This window comes from Durio zibethinus, chromosome 24 (assembly GCF_047325235.1).
Source record: "Durio zibethinus cultivar Kanyao isolate XHJ-2024 chromosome 24, ASM4732523v1, whole genome shotgun sequence".
In the NCBI taxonomy this organism is placed as follows: Eukaryota; Viridiplantae; Streptophyta; class Magnoliopsida; order Malvales; family Malvaceae; genus Durio; species Durio zibethinus.
The window spans coordinates 2,175,087-2,196,718 of NC_143185.1; the positions used below are offsets into that span (position 1 = coordinate 2,175,087).

General features: G+C 27.7%; 2 protein-coding genes across 6 annotated transcripts; one reads left to right on the forward strand and one right to left on the reverse strand.

Annotated features, from left to right (window-relative positions):
* Window positions 1-3,472: 3,472 nt before the first annotated feature.
* On the reverse strand, window positions 3,473-5,750 carry LOC111316642 (pentatricopeptide repeat-containing protein At1g33350-like). Of its 2 annotated transcripts, XM_022918683.2 has the most exons (2): window positions 5,553-5,750; window positions 3,473-5,449 (listed from the first exon to the last, which is right to left on the reverse strand). In XM_022918683.2, the coding sequence occupies exons 1-2, from the start codon at window positions 5,701-5,703 to the stop codon at window positions 4,113-4,115; spliced, it is 1,488 nt and encodes a 495-aa protein (XP_022774418.2). In that variant the 5' UTR covers window positions 5,704-5,750; the 3' UTR covers window positions 3,473-4,112. The 2 variants fall into 2 exon arrangements, with proteins under 2 accessions (XP_022774418.2, XP_089609473.1); XM_089753347.1 differs by having other exon boundaries at window positions 3,473-5,750.
* A 1,664-nt stretch (window positions 5,751-7,414) lies between these two features.
* On the forward strand, window positions 7,415-10,425 carry LOC111315941 (WAT1-related protein At5g40230-like). 4 transcript variants are annotated; one of them, XM_089753351.1, is made up of 9 exons: window positions 7,445-7,470; window positions 7,581-7,597; window positions 8,442-8,647; window positions 8,762-8,827; window positions 8,961-9,074; window positions 9,200-9,422; window positions 9,505-9,663; window positions 9,755-9,906; window positions 10,018-10,425. In XM_089753351.1, the coding sequence occupies exons 3-9, from the start codon at window positions 8,457-8,459 to the stop codon at window positions 10,160-10,162; spliced, it is 1,050 nt and encodes a 349-aa protein (XP_089609477.1). In that variant the 5' UTR covers window positions 7,445-7,470; window positions 7,581-7,597; window positions 8,442-8,456; the 3' UTR covers window positions 10,163-10,425. The 4 variants fall into 4 exon arrangements, with proteins under 4 accessions (XP_089609476.1, XP_022773696.1, XP_089609477.1 ...); XM_089753350.1 differs by lacking the exon at window positions 7,581-7,597 and having other exon boundaries at window positions 7,415-7,470; XM_022917961.2 differs by lacking the exon at window positions 7,581-7,597 and having other exon boundaries at window positions 7,422-7,542.
* The last annotated feature ends 11,207 nt before the right edge of the window (window positions 10,426-21,632 follow it).

Genomic DNA, 21,632 nt, shown 5'->3' on the forward strand with positions numbered 1-21,632 from the left:
GCTTGGATGACAAAAAATCATTTACTGGCTTGACTCTCAATATCCCCAATTAAGTTGCCAAACTGTTATAACGTATAGATCCATATACTTACTATTAGACATAGACTAAAGAAGTCACTACCAATCTTTTTTGTTTAGGTATGATTAGTTATCTAATTGAATTTGTCCCATTTTAAAAATGAGTCCCAAGATTGACTTGGGTATTTTTAAATAATAGATTCTAACCTATAAAACCATATTCTAGATTCGAAAGTGCAATTACGTATGAGAAAGGTTATAGCACCCTTACAGTATCTCTCCAAAAGATGGTACCAGTTTGAATTCAGATTATCCAAGCTTTCGTCATATTTATAATTTATCAAAATATTTAATACTAAAAATTGATCTTAAAATTACTTCAATAGTTTGGCAAGAATTTAAGATAATTCTCTCATCTCATGAGTATTCATGAAAATTAGTGTCCCATTTTGAAGAGGCTCTATCATTGGATTCATTAATATATTTTATTTAGAAAATAATCAATAAAATCTTCCAATAGTTTGATAAGATTTACTTTGATGTATATCTTTCAATAGTTTAATGAGATTTTATTGTAAAATTATTTTTAAAAAATGTATTAAATTTTTTAATAGTTTGATAAAATTTAATTTCAAATGCAAATTCTCGAATAATTTGATACGATCAAAATAAAATATTTTATAACTTTATTTTGTAGAAAAAATTTAATTTATGTTATTCTCCAATAGTTTGGTAGAATTTATAAAAATTTAAATTCATTAAAAATCCTTCAATAGTTTGTTAGAATTCATGAACTAATTTAAAACTTTTTTTTGGTTATTTTTTATAAACAAATGAATAAAATAAAGTCATTAAAAATAATAATATAAATTGTTTAATTTCAGGTAATGAGTAAAATAATAATAATAAACAAAATCTAAAAAAATAATAATAAACAAAATAAAATAAAAATGAAAATAGAAAATGAAGTGGAAAAAGAAAAGGAATTACCTGCAGAACAGGTCCGATCCAAAGGCAGGCAAACACACAGATCACGCGTGAGCTAACGGGTCAAAGGTCTTCTTTAAAACGGTGCCATTTTGGCTATGCTATATAAGCAAAAAAATCTTTTGTTTTCCTTCAAACTTACCTTGGCCCTTTCTGTCTCTAAAAAATGCTCTCGTCTCTCTCTAAAACAACATGTTGGAAGCCGACCAAGATGAACCTAGTTTTTAGCACTGAAAATTCAATCTCTCATCGAAAACTTGAAACCTTTCTAGAAATCTTTTAGAACCCAGATCTTGGCCATCGTAAAACCCTCCGACTGCCATGTTACTCGTTGAAAACTTCAAAACCTCATTGGAAAATTCATTTTAAAAAAACCCCAAAAAGCCTAGATTTTTTCCCATAAATTTAAGTGAAAAAACTCAAAAAAATCATAGTTTTCCAAATATTTCCAGATTCCTAAAAAATCAAACAACACTAGAAACTTCCATGAAGAAAAAAAAAGTCATATTTCCCCAAAAATTTCACTAAAAACTTCAATTCACTATTAAATCTCAAAACCAAAACTGTTTCCCAAGAATTAAGACCCAGAACCAAAATCACCAAATTCACCTTGAAATCCCATAAGAACCTATTTAAACAACACAAATCTAAAAAACCCAAAAGGAATCTAAAGCTTTTGATTTTTTCCTTATTTTCCAAAAACCACAAAATAGAAAAACCCTAGCCTTCCACCCAAAAAATCTTCACCATCCAATTGACTCCCCCAAAATTTCCAGAAACCAAAAAAACTCTAAATTCCTCCAATTTGCTGAAACCATTTCCCCCCTTGTCAGTTTCTGTTTTTTTCGTTTCTTCGTGTATAAATGATTTATATAGGGCTTAACTCCCTTTAATTTAAAAAAAATAATTGGATCAAATCGCTAAAATTTGAGGTTTGATTTCTGATTATCCAAAATTATTCAATCTATTATTAACTTCCCATGATTTCTATTATTTGATGCTACCCAATTTGATGTCTAGGACAATTCTCAAAGAAGATTTGATTTTGTTTCCAATTCAATGCAAACATAATTTTTGGACAAATTCTTGATTTCGTTCTTCCCTTTTTTTCTTTCTTCTTTTTTTTTGAACTTTTGACTTTTTTTGTTTTGTTGACTTTCTAAAGAAAAATGAAATTAAAAAATCAATAAATAAACAAAACAAATTAAATTAAATTAAACTATACTAAACTAAAGATTTTTTTTATTGGGCCAAATTTCCCAATGAATCCAATTTATGACTGAAAGCTTGTTTTTCGTTTGAAAAAATTTCGGACAAAATGCAATGTTTACAGATGGTGTTGTCACTAATGATCCTGATACATTCTTTTTTGCAAGTGGATAAGTGAGCCTTTCGCATCGGGAAGGCGAGATCTTTTTGTACTTCGCGAGTGAGTTGCCTTACATTTAGCTCTTAGCTTTTAACAAAATCAGTAATCCCATGTTACTTGCCTCTAAAGTATGTTCTGTCTTTTAGAAAACATTTTAAGAAGACTTCCAATATAAACACTTTTGGGGTTGTTGCTGTAGTATGTTATGTATGTGATAATTGTTTTCTGTTTTGCTTTGATTACATGCAGACTGTGCTGTGAGAAGTTTGGCAGAAATCAGACAAGTTGCTACTGCCTGTTTTCAAGTGAGTACGAAAAACGTTAGGTTTGAGACTTTTCCCTCTCCATATCATTTCTACATGGTTGTGCACATGATGCACTTGAAAGCATTTGCAGCATCACCTTGTAAAAAATCAAGAATAGAGTGGTGACCGTTCATGCTTCTTTATTTTGTGATTGTTGGTGGATTTATCATAGATGACGTTACTGATACCATATATTTTAACTTGTTCATTGAAGACTCAATTGCGACTGGAAGCGTTTTACACTTTCAATGAGAGATTTGTGCAAATTCATACCAAGAGAATTAAGAAAGTGGTTAAAGGAATCACCAGAAATCAATCCTCAGAATTGATAGATGATGCCATGCAACAAGTTCCTAAAAGTAGGAAAAAGAGAAGAGTTGGACCAGTTCCAGGTGGAGAAAACAAATCAGGGGAACCTTCAAACAAGAATGCGGACATAGGTTCTCATTGTCGAAGAAAATCCTTGGAAAAATCAGTGCCCAAGCCACCAAGGAAAAGCCAGAACCCTGGTAAGTATGCTATACCTGTGATGAGCACTCCAGAACCATCTTTGCAGGCAGCTTGCGGGCAAAAAGCTATTAAACAATCACCTGGAAATGGAAGAGGTAGAGGTAAGCAAATCCTGATTTTGAGCATTCTGAAACCAGCTCTTCTGCTGGAAATGGTGGCAAAAATTGTCAGGAAGTTGATGGGGAGAAGATAGATCAGCCACAGGCAGAGCGAAGGGTAAGCTTTCCTCCTTTTTGGGTTTTCCCCGTTTAATTTGCCCACTTTAAAAAACTCCAATTTAACATTTTGGAATATAATGGGTTGCTTCAATCCTATTTGTTTATTCAGTCTACAAGAATTATTCAGAGCAGCTAAATTGTATAACAAACTTTGTATATCTTGTAAGATGAATATAAAGAGAGAAAGCTTTATTAACGGCGATCACAACCAAATATTAACTTTTGCTCTTGTTCTTCATTTCTCATTCCTTCTCGCGAGATATGTCGGGGGAAACATTAAAAAAGCAGGGTCATTCAGCTCTTTGGAATCATCTATTTCCCCTTGTACCTCTAGAGAGCCATCAGTTCTGATTTGCACATCTTGTACATCTATTAAAGTAGTTGGTATGACACTTTTCTTCTTCTTTCCTGTAAATTCCATTGGAGCATGAAGGAAATAACCTTCAGTTTCACAAGTTTCACAGAAGTTCTGCCACAGCTAAAGCAAGCTCTTGCTTCCATTCCAGTAAAATAGATTGCCATTAAACCTGTTCCCATGCGGGCTTCTTGGCATATGAGCCGAAGTTTGTCAAAAATAAAAGAATATAAGAAAAGTTTTCTGATATATCAGTGACAATCTTGTTCGTAAAAGCACTGTGTCAAAAAGAAGATTTGGACTGTAAAGCCAATGTCCCAGGCTGGCAAAACTGTGAAAACAATATGAGCTTAGTACAAACCAACCATGCTTTCCAGGATATTGTATATCTCATCAGTTCTAGGATGTGTCTTATCAACAGAATAGAATTGATGAACTTGGCTATCAACCTCAATCCAACTGCAACCCGGGGTCTTATAGGTATTCTGCTCCTTCAACTTCTTCCTTAACTTGCGTACATCATCCCATTTCCCTAACTCTCCATATAAATTTGCCAACATGATGCCATAACCACCATTGTTTGGGTCAATTTCAATCATTTTTTTTACTGCAAGCTCTGCCAAATCCAAGCGACCATATATTTTACACCCATTTAGCAATGAGCCCCAAACAACCTCATCAGGTTCCATCTTCATACAATTAATGACTTCCAATGCTTCTTCAAACTTTCCTGCCCTACCAAGAAGATCGATTAAACAACCATAGTGATCAATCCGAGGTTCAATATTGTAACTACTAGTCATCAACTCAAAATAAGCACGACCTTTTTCAACCAATCCTCCATGTGTACAAGCATTCAACAGACTGATAAAGGTAACCTCATCAGGTCTTATATCATCAACTCCGCAATTGATCATCTCCTCAAACACACTAATTGCCTTGTCACTTTGTCCATGTAGCGCTAAACAATTGATTATAGAGTTCCAAGATGTCAAGTTTTTCTTGGAACTCATTTCAAAAATCCTTTTTGCTGTTTCTAAGCTCCCACATTTCCCATACATATCTATCAAAGCATTAGCTACTAAACAATCATTACCAATACCATTTCTATAAACATAACAATGGATTGATTTACCAAGCTGAAACATCCCAGTGTTTCCACAAGCTGATAGACTGCAAACAACTGTAACCTGATTGGGCCTATTCACTCCCTCTTTTCCCCCCATTACCATCTTTCTCAAGAGTGAAATAGCCTCAGAAAAGAATCCATTCTGTGTGCACCCTGCGATAACAGCATTCCAAGAAGGAACATCCCTATCAGGCATCTTCTCAGAAAGCAAAACAGCCTTTCCAACATCCCCTACTCTCATATACCCAGAAACCATAGCAGTCCAAGACACAACATTCCTCTCAGACATTTCATCAAACAAATCCCTTGCAAGCCCAATGCAAGAACCCGTCCTCGAATACGAATCAACAAGAGCCGTTTGAACAACTGGGTATTGTCCAAAACCCGATTTAAAAATCTGGGTATGAACCAGTTTTGTGCCATTGGACTCCAAAACCTCAGGAGCTGATTTTAAGACATGAGGGTAAATAAAATGGTTGGGATTTGGCTTCCCCTTGCAAAGCATGTGACGATAAAGAGCAAATGCAGAGGTATGATAGTTGGGGTGAGAGGCATAAGCTGTAATCATGGCAGTGTATAAGTAACTATTGGGAGCATAAAGATGATCAAAGAGTAAGCGAGCATAATAAAAGTCGAAAATCTTGAGTGTGCAAAAACGAACCAGCTTGAAGATGTAGAATTGGGTTTGGGACTGGCCGTGGGTGATGATGAAGGATTGGAGTTGCTTCAGATGGTTGAGATGATTGCATTTTTCCAGGATTGCTAAGAAATGTTGGTTCATTTTTAGTTGGCTTAAACCATTCATGAAGCATGCCTGTTTGTACCGTCTATTCTAACGGAAATAAGTGAAAGCTTTTGAAAGTTATGACGTTTGGTTCAAATATAAAAAAAAAAAAAAAATTTCTCAATTAAAATTAAATAATATCCGAATCTTTATTATTTTATTATAATAATTAAAACTTCAAATAACTATTTATACTTAATTAAATCTTTTTAAAAACTCCGTACGTAAAGTTTTCGTTATGCGCATCCAAAAAAATTTTTATTTTTATTTAATTGAGCCCTAAAAAAATAACTAGGTACGTTAAACTCCTATTATGTGCGACATTCCAGAAAATGTTGAACAGGTGCTATGTGGGGCATTCAAGAAAAGATTGTTTTCATTAGTTGAACCTATGACCTCCAATTCACGTAACAGTAACCTTATGATTGCGTCAAGAATCCGCTCCCCTCAATTGAACCTTATTGAATGAAAATTGATTAACCACGATCATCAATTTTCATCCACTGAAAATTCAACTGAATGCAAATAAATTTTTAAGAATTTAATTGCATAAAAAATAAATATTTAAGAACTCAATTAATTGTTTAATGATTATTTAATTATAATTTAGGAGTCATTTATAATTAAGCCAAAAGATTTCCATTAGTTTCCTCTTTTTTATATATATTTAATTAGTTTTTAAACTATTTATGGTAAGAAACATACCTATTAGTAGTTCAAGTCACGAGGCCAAAAGACCACTACTCCTGGATCTTCTAGAAAACAGTTCAATTATAATTATCTTCTAAGCTAGAAAATTTGCACATATAACTAAAATCGAATTATTACAGTCCCAAATTATGAAGATATGATTGTAACTTTCATCTACAACTTGTCTCTGGTCATTTTATCTGTACCAGTATGCTTATTAGCATAATCAAACATGAGTTCTTGGAGACTAAGACCAAGTATTGTAGCTGCTTCTGTCCTACACTCGGTAAGAAATTCGTATCAACTACAATTGTAAGCAGATAATTTGCAGTATCTAATTTTTTTTCAACCTGTTTATGGAGTTTTTGCATTATCTTTCAGCTGTTGTGCACAAGTATGGGGTGTACGGCTGAAGGGGCCTGGGTATGTTGCAATTTTCAGGCCATTGTCAATTGTCATTGCAGCAGTTATGAGTGCGATATTCCTTGGTGATGAATTGTATCTTGGAAGGTAATTAAAACTATCTCTTTTAAGTTTTTTAATATTACTAGTTATAATTAGTAGTATCATTTCCAACATGCTGCACATCCCTACTTTTGTTGGCCATTCCTTCTATAATCACAAATTGACAAGCCTGATTCAATCTTAATGTTGTAGTGCCATTGGAGCATTGATCTTATCAGCTGAGATTTATGCTGTATTACGGGGAATAGCTAGAGAAGAAGAGAGGACTGATGATGATGATTCCGGACTCTTGTCCGGTTCTAAGGTCCCTTAGTTGTGAAGAAATGTAGCACAAAAGTTTTTACAGGAAAACATTACTGTTTACCGCATTGTTCAATGATTCTTCCCTCGTTTCATTCAAATGCTAAAATATCAATGAATTTGTTCAATGCCTTTGAAAACAATGTAACCAATAAGTTTGATAAAAGTATAGAATTTAGCTTGTTTCTTTGCTTGAACGACACTTCTCTTCGTGGATTGACAATGACAGCTCGGGTCAACAACCTTTTCTATTTAATAAATCAGTTGAACCTGCTAAAGAGAGATGAAGGGCCCTCCAACAATGAAAAGAAGGATCGTCTTCAGGTGGATATGAAACTAGGTAGTTCAGAAGTTGCTTATTATGTTCCAGGGTATTTGTGTTTTCTGAATTGTTTTTCTTTAAAAGCATCAGGTATGTTTATTTTCATGGCTGTCATTCTCCTGGGAAAGACCCTTTACATTGTCAGGTATAATATATGTACTGCCCCAATCTCACGTCTGGATATTGGGAGGTTCTGTTATATTATATATATGGAGACTTGCATTCATAACATGTAAAACGTTTTTTTTAAGATAAAATCGTGAAAATTTCAAATCAAAATGACACTACCTTGCAGGTTGGTATAAATCTTCACAATATGTGTATTAGGATATATGTATTATGTTTGCTAATATGAGTTAGCTATAAGCATAGGCCATACTCATGGCATTTAACATTGTCCAAATGCGGCTTAGGTAAATTCTAATAGTTTTTTTTTTGTAATTATTTAAGTAAATTCTAATGGTTTAAATTATTTTCTTGTTGGTTTTAGAAAAGACCATAAAAACATCACATGTTTTTTTTAATTATTTAAATAATCAAGCATTTTCAAATGACTGATAGAATCCTACCTATCCTAGAAGATACTCTTCATATCTTTTTGAAAATTGAATTTGATTAAACCATCAGAATTCAAAGGTTTCCCAATCAGTTGATTTTTCCAACAATCTGATTGGTTTCCTGGTTGAATTGGTATAATAAGTGTGATCATGCATGGCTTCATGAAACCGGACTAAGATGAACAAGTTTGTTTAACCATTTTCCACATTGTCAACAGTTCTAGCTGACTTTATGGTAACATTTTTTTGTAAACAATCTGACCATCTAAAAACTCTAAAAATTTAATAAATAGAAAAAAAAAATATGTGCTGATCAATTATATATTCATGGGAATCAGATAATGTTTTGGCGCAAAACCACATTCAGTCCAATAACAGGATTCAATAATCACATATGATAGTACAGGGAAACTAATTAAAATGATATGTTAGATATAGGAGAGGGAGATGGCAAGAAGATATGGCTACAAGGAAGTCCTACCATGCACGGCCATGGTTGCAGTAGAGTGTTCCAATGTAGTCATAAACATTCTATTCAAAGCTGCTTCATTGAAGGGGTTGAGCTACTACGTCTTCATCGCCTACTCTCATGTTTTAGGCACCCTTGTTTGCCTTCCTTTAATCTTCCTCTTTAATAGGTCTTTTTCTCTTTTAATTCTTCTAATAATCAATGAATAAATGTATATTTTCACCGAATTTCATTTTAAAAGTTTTGCTCTTACATGTCTTCTTTGTTTGTCTGATGTCTGCAGACAAACAGCGCTTCCTCCTTTGAAGTTCCCTCTCATCTCTAGAATTTGCCTTCTTGCTATTCTTGGGTATGTATTGAAGTACTCCATTCTACACATAAATCTGTAAATTTCTGTTTCTTCAATTCATTTGATGTACTATTTTTTTATAGTGATAAAGAAAGAAAAAAAACCCCATGATTTTTTTATCTTTTTGAGACAGGTATTCAGGTACGATATGCTCATATAGAGGTATAGAACTTGGCTCTCCAACTCTTGCTTCAGCCATCAGCAACCTCATACCAGCTTTTACCTTCTTACTGGCTGTCTTCTTCAGGTTTCTTCCTTCTTCCCTGGTTTTTCATCAATTTTACTATTGTTTAATGTTTATGAACCTTCTATGCGTGAGCTGGTTTCCTGAGTCCTTTTCTTGTCTCCTGTCTTTGGACATATCATAACAAGGATGGAAAAAGTAGCATTTAGAAGTCCAAGTACTCAAGCTAAAATCATTGGCACCATAATATCAATATCTGGTGCATTAGTGATTGTTTTCTACAAAGGCCCCAAAATTATTTCCTCTGTTTTACTTCAATGGCCTCTAGGGTCGTCTCAATCAAATTGGATCGTCGGAGGCCTCCTAGAAGCTGTTGCATATCTTCTTTATTCATTCTGGTATATTATTCAGGTAAAAATAAGTTTCAAAGCTCCACCATGAATTCTGTAATATCTTACATAAAACTAAACTTGAATTTTATAGCACTTTACAGTCCCAAGTGATGAAGATATATCCAGAAGAGATTGTTGTAATTTTCTTTTGCAACTTGTCTGTGACCCTTATATCTCTACCAGTAGGCTTACTAGCAGAGCCAAACTTGAGCTCTTGGAGACTAACAACTAGTATAGCAGATGTTGCGGTCCTCTACTCGGTAATAATAGTAATCAATTGCAATTGTTCAACTACATAATTTGCAGTATCTCTGTAATTGAATGTAACTTTCTTCCGCACTACTTGTTTAGGGACTTTTTGGATCCTCATTTGGCAATGTTGTTCACATATGGGGCGTACGCTTGAAGGGGCCTGTGTTTGTCGTACTTTTCAAGCCAACTTCAATTGTCATAGCAGATGTTATGAGCGCCATATTCCTTGGTGAAAAAGTGTATTTGGGAAGGTACTAAAACTCTCCCTTTATATCATCCAAACATGCTAAACATTTCTACTTTGGTTGGTCAATCCTTTTATAATCACAGTTGACGGGCCTGAATCAAACTTAATTTTGCAGTGCCATTGGAGCTGTGATCATAACTGCTGGTCTTTATGCTGCATTATGGGGGAAAGCAAAAGAACAAGAAATGACAGATGATGACTCTGGTTTAAGCACCTTAGGACCCCTGTCTCGTGGTACGGTCCCATTGCTGCAAAGCTAAAAAGTTGGTGAAATGTAGCAGAAATGTTTTAGCCATTTAGCATGGGGCAATGGCCAATGTTTTCACACTCATGGGCATGCGAAAACATCAATGTTCAATGCCTGCAGATATTGGGAACAAAAGGTTTAATGAGTTTCTTGGATCAAAGTTGAGAACATTGTACTTCAGCTTTCACCAGAAATTACGTCTGTGATAGTTTATATCAAAAAAATTCTGATCAAATAAAGCCCAAAAAATTCATGCATAATTGAAAAACAAAAATGAATCAGCCCAACTATGGATGAAAATCAGCAATGACCAACCTCTTAAAATGAGTTTCATTTTTTTGGTGATTGAAAAAGATTAGAAGATTGTTATAAAAAAAGCCAACATTGTTTATCTTTTGGAGACAGGTTTTCCGGTCAAATATACCCATTATAGAATATAGCTCACCAACTCTTGCTTCAGCCGTCCGCAACCTCTCACCAGCTTTTACCTTGATACTCGCTGTCCTTTTCAGGTTTCTTGCCTTCTTTGATCTCATCAGTGTTGCTTTTTCCATGCATATACAGTTTTATCTCAAGCATAATAATATTCCTATACTCCTATTAACTTCAACTTCATACAAACTTGCTATGGAAAACGTGGAAATCACAGTAATCATCAATTAAAATGCTCCTGTCGCTTTGTTTTTGCCTTTGTTTATTCATTAAGGACATGATATTTGATCTCCATATTCTCCCCCATGTGAAGGAAAAGAGGTTCATAAAGAAGATTATCATAATAAAGTGAGTGTGGATTAACCTTGTAATCTTTTGTGAGTAAGCGATTTATAAGTCTAAAAAATCCGCAAATAAAATTCAATAAATCCATAAATTTCAACTGAATTGACTATTTATTTAACTTAGAAAATGAGATAGTTACACCTGCTCCTAAACTAAAAAAAAAAAAAAAAAAGTGGATTGAAAAAAACAAAGAAAATGATTGAGTGGAAAATAAAAACATATATTGCATGTCAATGTCAAACAGAAATTTTATAATTTTCTTTCAACTTGATTGACTAAAATCACATTCCATCTGTTGAAGAAAGCTTATGAGTGCTGTAGAAGTGACCATGGACAGGATTTGATATGACCACATGCACATGCCCTAAATCGTCTTGAGAAGGATACCATAACAATTACCAAAGGATGGAAAAAGTAGCATTGAGAAGCCGAACCATTCAAAGCTAAAATAATGGGAACTAGACTATCATTATCAAGTGCATTAGTAGTTCTCTGAAGGGTGAGGAGGCCAAAAGGAAGATTCTGGTGAGTTATGAGGGTTTTTAACACTAATGGTCGTTGACTGACGGCGGCAGATAGGGAGGATGTTGGTTTCGTATTAGAAACAGGGTATTTGGGATTGAGAGAGAGAGCGGTGAGGCTTTTAGAGGAGAACAAAATATAAAAAGAGTTTTTATATTAGACTAAAAAAAAAAAAAGAGAGAGAGACTTCGGATTGCTCAAAACCAAACTCGAAATCTGTACGCCCGACTCAAAAAGATTGCATGTCAGCAAATAAGGATGTGAAAAAAAATTAAAAAAACAAAAATTAATTTAAAATTATAGTATTTAATTTCATTTAAATTATTTAATTATTTGATTCGAATCAAATTTGAATATTAAATATATATATTAAATTTTGATCGAATTTCGAATCGAAATAAAAAAAAAATTTTAAATCGAATCGAATCAAATTATATATTTTTATTAATTTTTATATATTTTTTAAATTTTTATAAAATAAAAATAATTATTTTATATATAAATTTATTTAAATAAATTAATTTTTTTAATAAAATAATATATAAAAATTTAAATTTTAAAATTTTAAAAAATAATAAATCGAATTGAACAAAACCGATAAAACTTAGACATAGAGCAATTATAAGTAAAAGAGATAATTGCCTTTTTATCATAAAATCAAGATTTCCAGGGTCTAACAATTAATGAGAATGAAGGGTTACTAACCTCATTTATTTAACTAAGTAACGGGCTAATGACATCAGTGGTGGATCAGAAATTTTTTGTGTCCACTTATAACATATAAAAATAACAAATTTATTAATATTATTAACAGAAAGAATGTTGAGGAAAAAAAATTTTCAATTTTTTTTTGTTTTTCATTTTTTGAAGTGTTAAAAAAATTTTATCTTGATTTTTTTTTCATTATCTTTGAGGATGTTTTATTTGGATCCGCCCATGAATGTCATTTGCACCTACCAAATAAGGATGATGGGGCTGTTCTGGCTAGACAATGGTTTACTCCCTTCTGGTTTGAGAAGGCCCACCAAATTATATATTCCACAGAACAATGCAGTTTCAAATATCCCACCCTAATCCCTACTAAAATGGTTTAAACTTATCATCTACATATATATATATATATATATGTGTGTGTGTGTAATTTTAAAAAATGTGAATTATAAAAGTGTTAATAGTAATCTATTTAAATATTTTTATAAATTTTTAATTTAATAAATTTATTCTTAAATATATAACTTTTATTCATTTATTTAAGTTTAATTTAAATCAACAAAAATTACAATTAAAGTTTATGTGAAATTAAACTTTTTAAAATTTTAATTCCAAAAATATTAAAAGTGATTGGTTAAAATATACTTAATAAATGTTTTTATAAATTTTAATTTAAATGAATTTTTTATTATTAGACTCTTAATAAAATTTTAATTTAAAAAAATCTAAAGTGATTGATTAAAATATCATTAGTAATATTTTTTATAAATTTTAATTTAAATGATTTTTTTAATTATTAGACTTTTTTTTATAAGTAAAATAATTTTTCATATCAAATTAAAGTACAAATAGAACTAGATGAAAACTTAATAGACATATAAATAAAATAATTGTATGGAGTTTGTTTATTTAGTAATTGTAAAAACAATTGTATATGCAATTTATGTTGATAAATAAATTCATTAAAAACAACCATAATTAAGTTATTGAAGCATATTTATTTTTTTTATTTTTTATCTTTCAATTTGTTGTTTTAATATATTAACTATACATATATGTTAATGATTTTATTATTTATATATTTTATAAATTGATCATTTGATTATTAATAATATAATTAATCTTTTTAGTCCCTTGAAATAACTTTTTTAATATATAATTCTTACCGTTAGTCTTACCTCTATAATTAATTTCTCTTTTTGTATTTCTTTTCTATAAAATTTTATAATTGTTATTCCTATGAACAAAAGTTAATATCAAATCAAATGAAAATCAATTATATCACATCTACCAACAATTACCACTATATGATTCATTGAATACTTTAATTAAATTTTTCACTTCTAGAATTAGATGATTTAAAAGGTGATAGAATTACCAGTAGCTCAATATTGAGTCTCATCAAATTGTCATAAGAATTATTCACATTGATTGAAACAATAATTTATTTAATTTTCTCTTAATTTTTATCTCAATATGCATATATACAATTAATTTATATATCAAGATTATTTAATTTTTCTCAATTGTAGTAAATTCAAGATTGTTAATATCATACCGGATAACATTTCGATTTTTTTAAAAAATATAGTATATATCGACACCAGTTGTTTCGACATATTATTTTGAATTTTTCGGTTTAATACAAATATATTTATAAAGATATATAAACTTGTATATTATAATATTATTAATAATCTACAAAATAAATAAGCAATATATTCAAAAATCAAATAAACAAGCTTAATAGAATAACAAATAATATAATAAAATTTTCATGATATTTTTAAACACTTAATATGATCATATGATATTTAAATAAGTATTTTTCATATAAATATTAAGATAAAAACAAAGAGAGAAAAAAAATTAATCAAGGTTTTATAATTGTTAAACTTTATAAAATGAGTATAATTGTTTTCTTGAAAAAAAATTGAAATACTTATAAACTTTTATTTTAAAAAATTAAGTATAAAAACAATTAAAATAAAAAATAAAAAAATTCAACTTTTAAAGGTTATTTTATCAATTAATTTTGTTTTTATTAGGTTAAAAACAATTAAATAACAAAAAACAAGTAAAAACTTATAAAATATATTTTACATTCACGCATTGGCCGAAACATGTTATTCCACCAAAATTCACCGAAATAGACCGAAACTAACGAAAATAATCGATATTACCTAGTACCAAATCCAATACAAAAATAATCTTAAAGTGTATCATATTTTTGTATAACTACTGGCTGGTATTGAAATAAAACTAACAATTATGAGTAAATTCCTCACTTTTTGGTATTTAGATGATTGAATGACCTAACATGAATTATTTTAAGTAAAAAAAATCAAGTGAAGTAAAATTAATTATTTTGGTGATTTCTTTAAAGGTGTAATAAAATTTATTGAAACTATCTTTTGAATATATTTACGTCAAAATTACATTCATTCATAAAAATTTATGTTGTTGATGCTGAAAATAAAATTATTATAAATTGTATAGGTATTATATAACAAGTATATTATTTTTAGAATTAGAATTTTTTGAAGAAAATACGAGAAGTACCAAGGTTAGAATTTTATTTTATTTTATTTTGTAAAATTATATGTTTTATATACTAAATTTTTTTAAATAAAAATTTAAGCTTTTAATTGATAGAACATACAATTACATTCAATTGATGGAAACACCAATGGAAAATTATTCTAAATAGAAAATTGAGACGAAAGATTAGGGATGGCAACGGGTCATCTCAAGGGGAATTTTTGCTTGCCTCAAACCCGACCCAAACTAACCCAATGATTTTTTTATTTTTTATACCTTACCCGACATGATATTATGGAAAATCATATCTGATCCGAACTGACCCAAAATTAATAAAATATTATTTTTTAAATATAAAATATTATTTTTAATATAAATACAAAATTATATATATAAATATAAAATTAAATAAATAATTAAAAAATAATTTTTTTATATATATACCTAGTCGGTTCAAGGTAAGTTTGTCTAAAACTCAACCCCAACTTTATTTTACATTTACCTAACCCAACCCGACTCAAAACTCGATTTTCAAAAAAAAAAATTTGACTCTAAGATAACGGATTGAGTCAGAACCCATCAAGCTCAAGTTGGGTTGCTATCTCTTTGAAAGATTGATTAGTTATCCATATGACAAAGAAGGTTAGTAATATATGATACTTCAATGAAAAACATATAAATATATTGACTTCAAATTTCTTTAAAATTAATATAAAACTCTTTTATTTGAATAAACACTACATACTCATTCATTTTTTCTTTTATATATCAATTCAAGAATTTTAATTGTTGTATCAAAATTTTTAAGATTGTCATATTAGATAATATTTGTTTAAAAGAATTGAAATTTATCAAATTAATGAACACTTTACATCTAAAATAAAAAATTATTATAAATTATAATTTAACTAAACTTAAAAATGATTTAATAGCATTCATTAGCAAAATTCATTTGATAAATCTTTATTTAATTATGTATTTAATAGTTTAATTATTTTAAATTTTAATTTTTTATAATTTCGAATTGGATTTTAGACTTAGGATGAGCAACTAATTAGGTTGAGTTCAATTTTTTCATTTACTTTTACACATAGTGCACTCAATTATTCATTTATATACCTGAGCAAATTTAATTTAACAATTAATACATGCTCTTCCTTGTTTAAAAAGTTGGATTCAAATTGTCATAAATTCAAATAAAAAAGAATTATACTCAATTACTTATAATTATAATTTCACTTTAGAAATACTTTTAAAATTAATTACTAATTCAACCACAAATACAATAAATAATAAAACATTAAAGATGAAGGAAAAAAGCTTAAATAAAGAACTTTTAAATTGTTATGGATGTTGTATAACTAATATTGGATTTTGATTAAATTACTATTTCAATTCAAATTTTTGTTACATTCAATCATTTCAGATTTTAAATAACTATTAAATTATTATTTTTTAAAATCAATTGAAATCGAGTTAAGTTAGTTCATTTTATAATTATGTGCATTATATTATTTTTAATTAAATTAAAATTTAAAATAAGTAAAAAATTTATTTATACTCAATTTGAGTTTTGAATTGTTTCAAGTTTGAGTTGGTTAATTCATATTATTTTAAATATACTTTTATTACACAAATAATAAATTTTAAAATAGAATAAGAATATAACACGATAAAAATTTAAGTACAAAAGTGATGGAGATACTAATGATAATTTTAGAAGAAAATCCTTATGTCCAAGTTTTGCAAAGATTAAAGATTTTTTTTTGAGAATTTTGAAATTCGTTTTATAAAAATATTAATCTAAATCAATGAATTTATAATCATTCATTTGTTAATCAAGTTGGCTATATGGGTTAAGAGAAATAATTCAAACATTTCATTTGAAAAAAATCATATTATAGTTCAAACTTATTCATGAAGATAACCAAAAATTAAACATTAATTGAAATGTTATGACACTTTATAATAATCTTTACTCTTTTAAAATCAAGAAGTTAATTGACATCAAAATATCAAAAAATTCAATTTTAATGATGGTAATAAGAATGAAGAAACAATTAAAAATATATCACCCTTTCATTTAGTAGAAGAAATTTTTTATGGACAATGCGAAATCTTTTTTATTCTTTCTGAATAGAAAAGTTGATTGATATCAAAATATTAAAAAAGTTATTTTGAATGATTGTAATAAGAATAAAGTAACATTAAAAATATACCATCTTTTTATTTAGCAAAAAAATTTTTTAAGAAGAACAGGAAGGTAATTATTATGAATTTAATATTTTAAAATTGTTATTTGTTTAATTTTTATAAATTTTATTTAGTAAATTAGTTCTCATTACTTTTATCATATATATAACAAAATTTTTACCTAAAATTGTATACTTCAAAATAGAAATATAAAGCAAAGTTTATTATTTCCATTAGTGGTATAACACTTCAAAATTTTTAATCTTTTATATGCAGTTGTACTTCAATAGCATGTATGAAATATATACACTAATAATTCAATCAAATTATCAATAAAACTTATCTTAATATGTACTATTTTATCATGAATTAAAAAATTTGAAGAATATCTTAGAAATATTAACTTAAGATATATTATATATTTATTTAATTTAATTTAAATACTTGCATTAGAATAAAAAGTTATGATTTTAACTTATTATTACATGTTAAACTAAATATAATAAATTAAGAGCATTTACTTATGTGTTTCAAGTCATTTAAACTAGAACATAATATATACATAATACCTTAATGATGAATCAATTATAATTTAGTTGTAAATGCATAATATTATAGTACTAAATTAAGGATAACTTAAAAAAAAAAAGTAATAATTTAGTAGTTACTTGTTGATAACTTAGTAATAAATTAATGATAACTTAATAATAATTTAATAGTAAATCAATTTTAGTTTGATAGTAATTAATTGACAATAATAAATCATAAACAACTTAGTAGTAAGTAAATGATAAATCAATAGTAAAAAATTGATAATTTAATAGTTAATTATTGAAAACTTAAAAGTAAATCAATATAACTTAATCAGTCATAACTTAATAATAAATTATGCATAATTTAATATAAGTAAGGAATAACTTGACAGTGAATCATAAATAATTTAATGGTAAATCAATAATAGTAAGCAGTAAATCAATTATAATATAATAGTAAATATATAAAAATATAACGGTAAATCATTGATAATTTAATAGTAAATTAATAATATAGTAATAAATTATTAATAATGTAATAGTAAATTACTAATAATTTAGTTGTAAATTAGTGATAATTTAGTAATAAATTAGTTAATTATTGATAACTTTTTAGTGAATCATCGGTAAATTAGTAGTAAATTAGTTATAAATTTATAATAAATCATCAATAATTTAATAGAAATCATTAATAACTTAAGAATATATCATTCATAACTTAATGGCAAATCATTCATAAATTAGAAATAAATCATTAATAATTTAATAATAAATCAATGATAACTTAATAGTAAATAATTGATAATGTAATTGTCAATCATTGATAACTTTTTATACTTAAAGTTGCTAATGATTGAATTATGATTACTAGCATAAACGAAGTCAAAACTTTCATTTTAATGGTTATAATAAACTTACCATGAACTTATTCAATAAAAAAAAAAAAATCAGTGCAAAAATTTTAAATTTGAATAAAACAATAATGTTATTATATAAAAAAAATTATCTCATATATTATTAGTGGACTTTGTAAATTTTGTGTTTCATAGTTGTAAATGTATAATAACATATTAGTAAATCAATAATTGTGTTAGCCTTGAATTGATCCTTATTTTGAAATGACAAAATATTAAAGCTAAATAAACTTGATCAAGATTTTGAAAAAAGATTTACTTAGTACATGTTCTTAAGTTTTATATTTTGGTACTAAATAAATAATATGATTTTCAAAGTTTAAAAAAACCTTTCTTGGTGTCATATTTCTCAAACTAAATCTACCTTTAAAGATTATTTATTTGAGCTTAAATGAAAGTCCAATTATTGTTTTTAAAGTGAACTTATTCATTTTGGACTTAATACAAATTTGATAATATTAGTTTTGGGAAATAGATTAACTTAGGAAAGTTGTTTTACAAGAACAAAGATTTTCAACATTGACCTTATTTTATTTTTTGTATAAATTCACAAAGTTTTAATATTTGAATTTATATGGTTGGAAAGCTCTTTGAGTCTACTTTTTAATGAATTAAACAAAATGAAAAACCAAAATTTCTAAGAAAATATTTTGAATTTTTACTAGACACACTATAGTTGTCTAAAAACTACACGATAGGTAGATTTGAAAATTCACTATAATTCATACACAGTGAATTAAGTAATGAACTTTAAATGAATAGAAAGCCCTTTAAGTCTAGTTTCTAAATCTTTAAAAGGTTTGTGATTTGGATTTGTATAACTTAAGATATGATCAAATTAGTAAGTAGAGTACATAATAGGAGACTACCACCCAACATAGGCAGGATCGATCCCCTCTAGAAGGGATCGATCACTTTTTTCATGCAAAATGATCACCTCTCTCAAATTTTCAGAAAAGGGATCGATCCCTCCACATAAAGGATTGATCACCTAAGTAAATGATCGATCTCTCTATTAAAGGGATCGATCACCTAAAGAAAAAATCGATCCCCTCAAGCAAGGGATCGATCGGGTAAGGCTTTTTGTACGTAATTTCAAGGTGTTTCAAAGCTAAACCAATCAATCCCCTCAAGCAAGGGATTGATTGATCCTAGGTACAGGCACTCCAGCGACTACTTTTTGGTGCTTTCAATGGCTATTTTCTTCTCCTAAACACTCTCAATGGCTATTCATTTAATTTCTCTATAAATGGGGTATTCCAACACACCAAGAAGATAAATGGATCAAGAGAGTACAAGTCAATAAACAATATTTTTATTCTTTCAAATAATCAAAAGTTTTAGAGCTTCAAATTCTATATCTTTGTATCCAAACTATTTTTGTTGTCCATTCATCATTTTATTGTCTGTACCATTGTGTACTTCAAATTAGCAAACACCAAACCTTTGAGAGGTTCTTAGAGTTTGTAAAATACTTCAAAATTTTTTATTGTGTGCTTGTAATCTTAAGGGGGAAGATAGCCCTTAAAAGTATGTTGAGTTGAGTTCTTGTAAAGCTTCGAGAAGCTTGATTGTAATCTTTTTCATATAGTGGATTGAATTCTTTGGCAAGAGAGACTAAGGGAAAGGACGTAGGTGCTTAAGGAATGACCGAACCTTTATAAATTATAGTATTATATTCTCAATCTTTATCTCATATTTACTTTCAATTATTGTGTTTAATTGTTTAGCAAAATTTGTGCTTATTGAATATTGTTTTTGAAAACTTCATTAAAACCAATTCACTCCCCATTTTGGTTATTCCAAATCTTTGAGCTAACAAATTGGTTAATAAATAACAAGTGATAACTTAGTAGTTAATCATTATAACCTAATAGTAAATTAGTAATAACTTAATAGTAAATTAGTTTTAGTCTAGTAGTAATTAATTGATAAATTTAGTAGTAAATAATAAATAACTTAATAATAAATCAATGATAATTTAATTGTTAATCATTAAAAACTTAAAAGTAAATTAATATAATTTACAAGTAGTTAATCATCAATAACTTAATAGTAAATTATAGATAATTTAATATAAATTAGTGATAATTTGATAATGCATCATGGTTAATTTAATAATAAATATGTGATAATTTTGTAGCATATAATAAAAAACTAAGTATTAAATCAATGATAACATAATAGTAAATCATTGATAATTTAGATGCAAATTATTAGTAACTTAGTAGTAAATCACTAATAACTTAACTGTAAATGAATGATAATTTATTAGTAAATTAGTTAATCATTGATAACTTTGTAGCAAATCATTAATAAATTAATAGTAAATCAGTTATAACTTTATTAAAAAATTATCAGTAATTTAGTAATAAATAATCAATAATTTAGTAGTAAATCATTCATAATTTAATAGTAAATCATTCATAAATTAGTAGCAAATTAATGCTAATTTAGTAGTAAATCATTAATAATTTAGTAGTATATTATTGATAATTTAGTAGTATATTATTGATAACTTGATAGTAAATAACTGATAATATAATAGTAAATTAATGATACCTTAATTCTTAATCATTGATAATTTTTTTATACTTAAAGTTGTCAAAATTTGATTTTAGTTACTAGCAAAAACGACCTTAGAAATTTCATCTTAGGAGATTAGGATAAACATACCACAAACTTATTCAATAAAAAGTTTAGTTAAAAAAATTTTAAATTTGAATGAAACAATAATGTTATTATATAAAATGAAAATTATTTTATATTAGAACTAAATTAACCTGTACTTTCTTACAAGAATCTATTGTGAAATATATAATAACATAAATTTTATCAATGATTACTAAAAAAAAATCATAAGTTATCAAAAGGTTAATTACTAAAATTACATCAATAAATTACTAAAAATTTATCAATGGTTACCAAAATTATATTATAAGTTACCAAACTAATATAGAAAGTTACCAAAATTATATTGAAGGTTATCAAAATTTTATTAAAACTTATCAAAATCAAAATTATATAGAAAGTTATCAAATTTTACTTATATTATACTAAAATAAAAATTAAATTATTAATATTTATCATTATTATAATATAAAAAAATTATTTATAAAAGTAAATTTTTAAAGATAAAAATTACATCAAAAACTAGTTCCCATAGGTATCCCAATCAGTGTATAGGGAGTTGAAAATTTTTCAAATGTATATAAACTAACCATCAAAGTGATTGACACAGATTAGGTATTTATCTGACTTTTCCAGCAATAGCCATTGCAGAAAACTTTGG

What these genes read in the sequence shown, in the direction of transcription:
- LOC111316642 (XM_089753347.1), bottom strand. Translation starts at nt 5,696, where the DNA reads ATGAATGGTTTAAGCCAACTAAAAATGAACCAACATTTCTTAGCAATC.
- LOC111315941 (XM_089753350.1), top strand. Translation starts at nt 8,457, where the DNA reads ATGGCAAGAAGATATGGCTACAAGGAAGTCCTACCATGCACGGCCATG. An exon ending in TGCCTTCTTGCTATTCTTGG is followed by an intron (nt 8,828 to 8,960) that starts GTATGTATTGAA and finishes TTTTTGAGACAG; the next exon opens with GTATTCAGGTACGATATGCT. An exon ending in TTACTGGCTGTCTTCTTCAG is followed by an intron (nt 9,075 to 9,199) that starts GTTTCTTCCTTC and finishes TATCATAACAAG; the next exon opens with GATGGAAAAAGTAGCATTTA.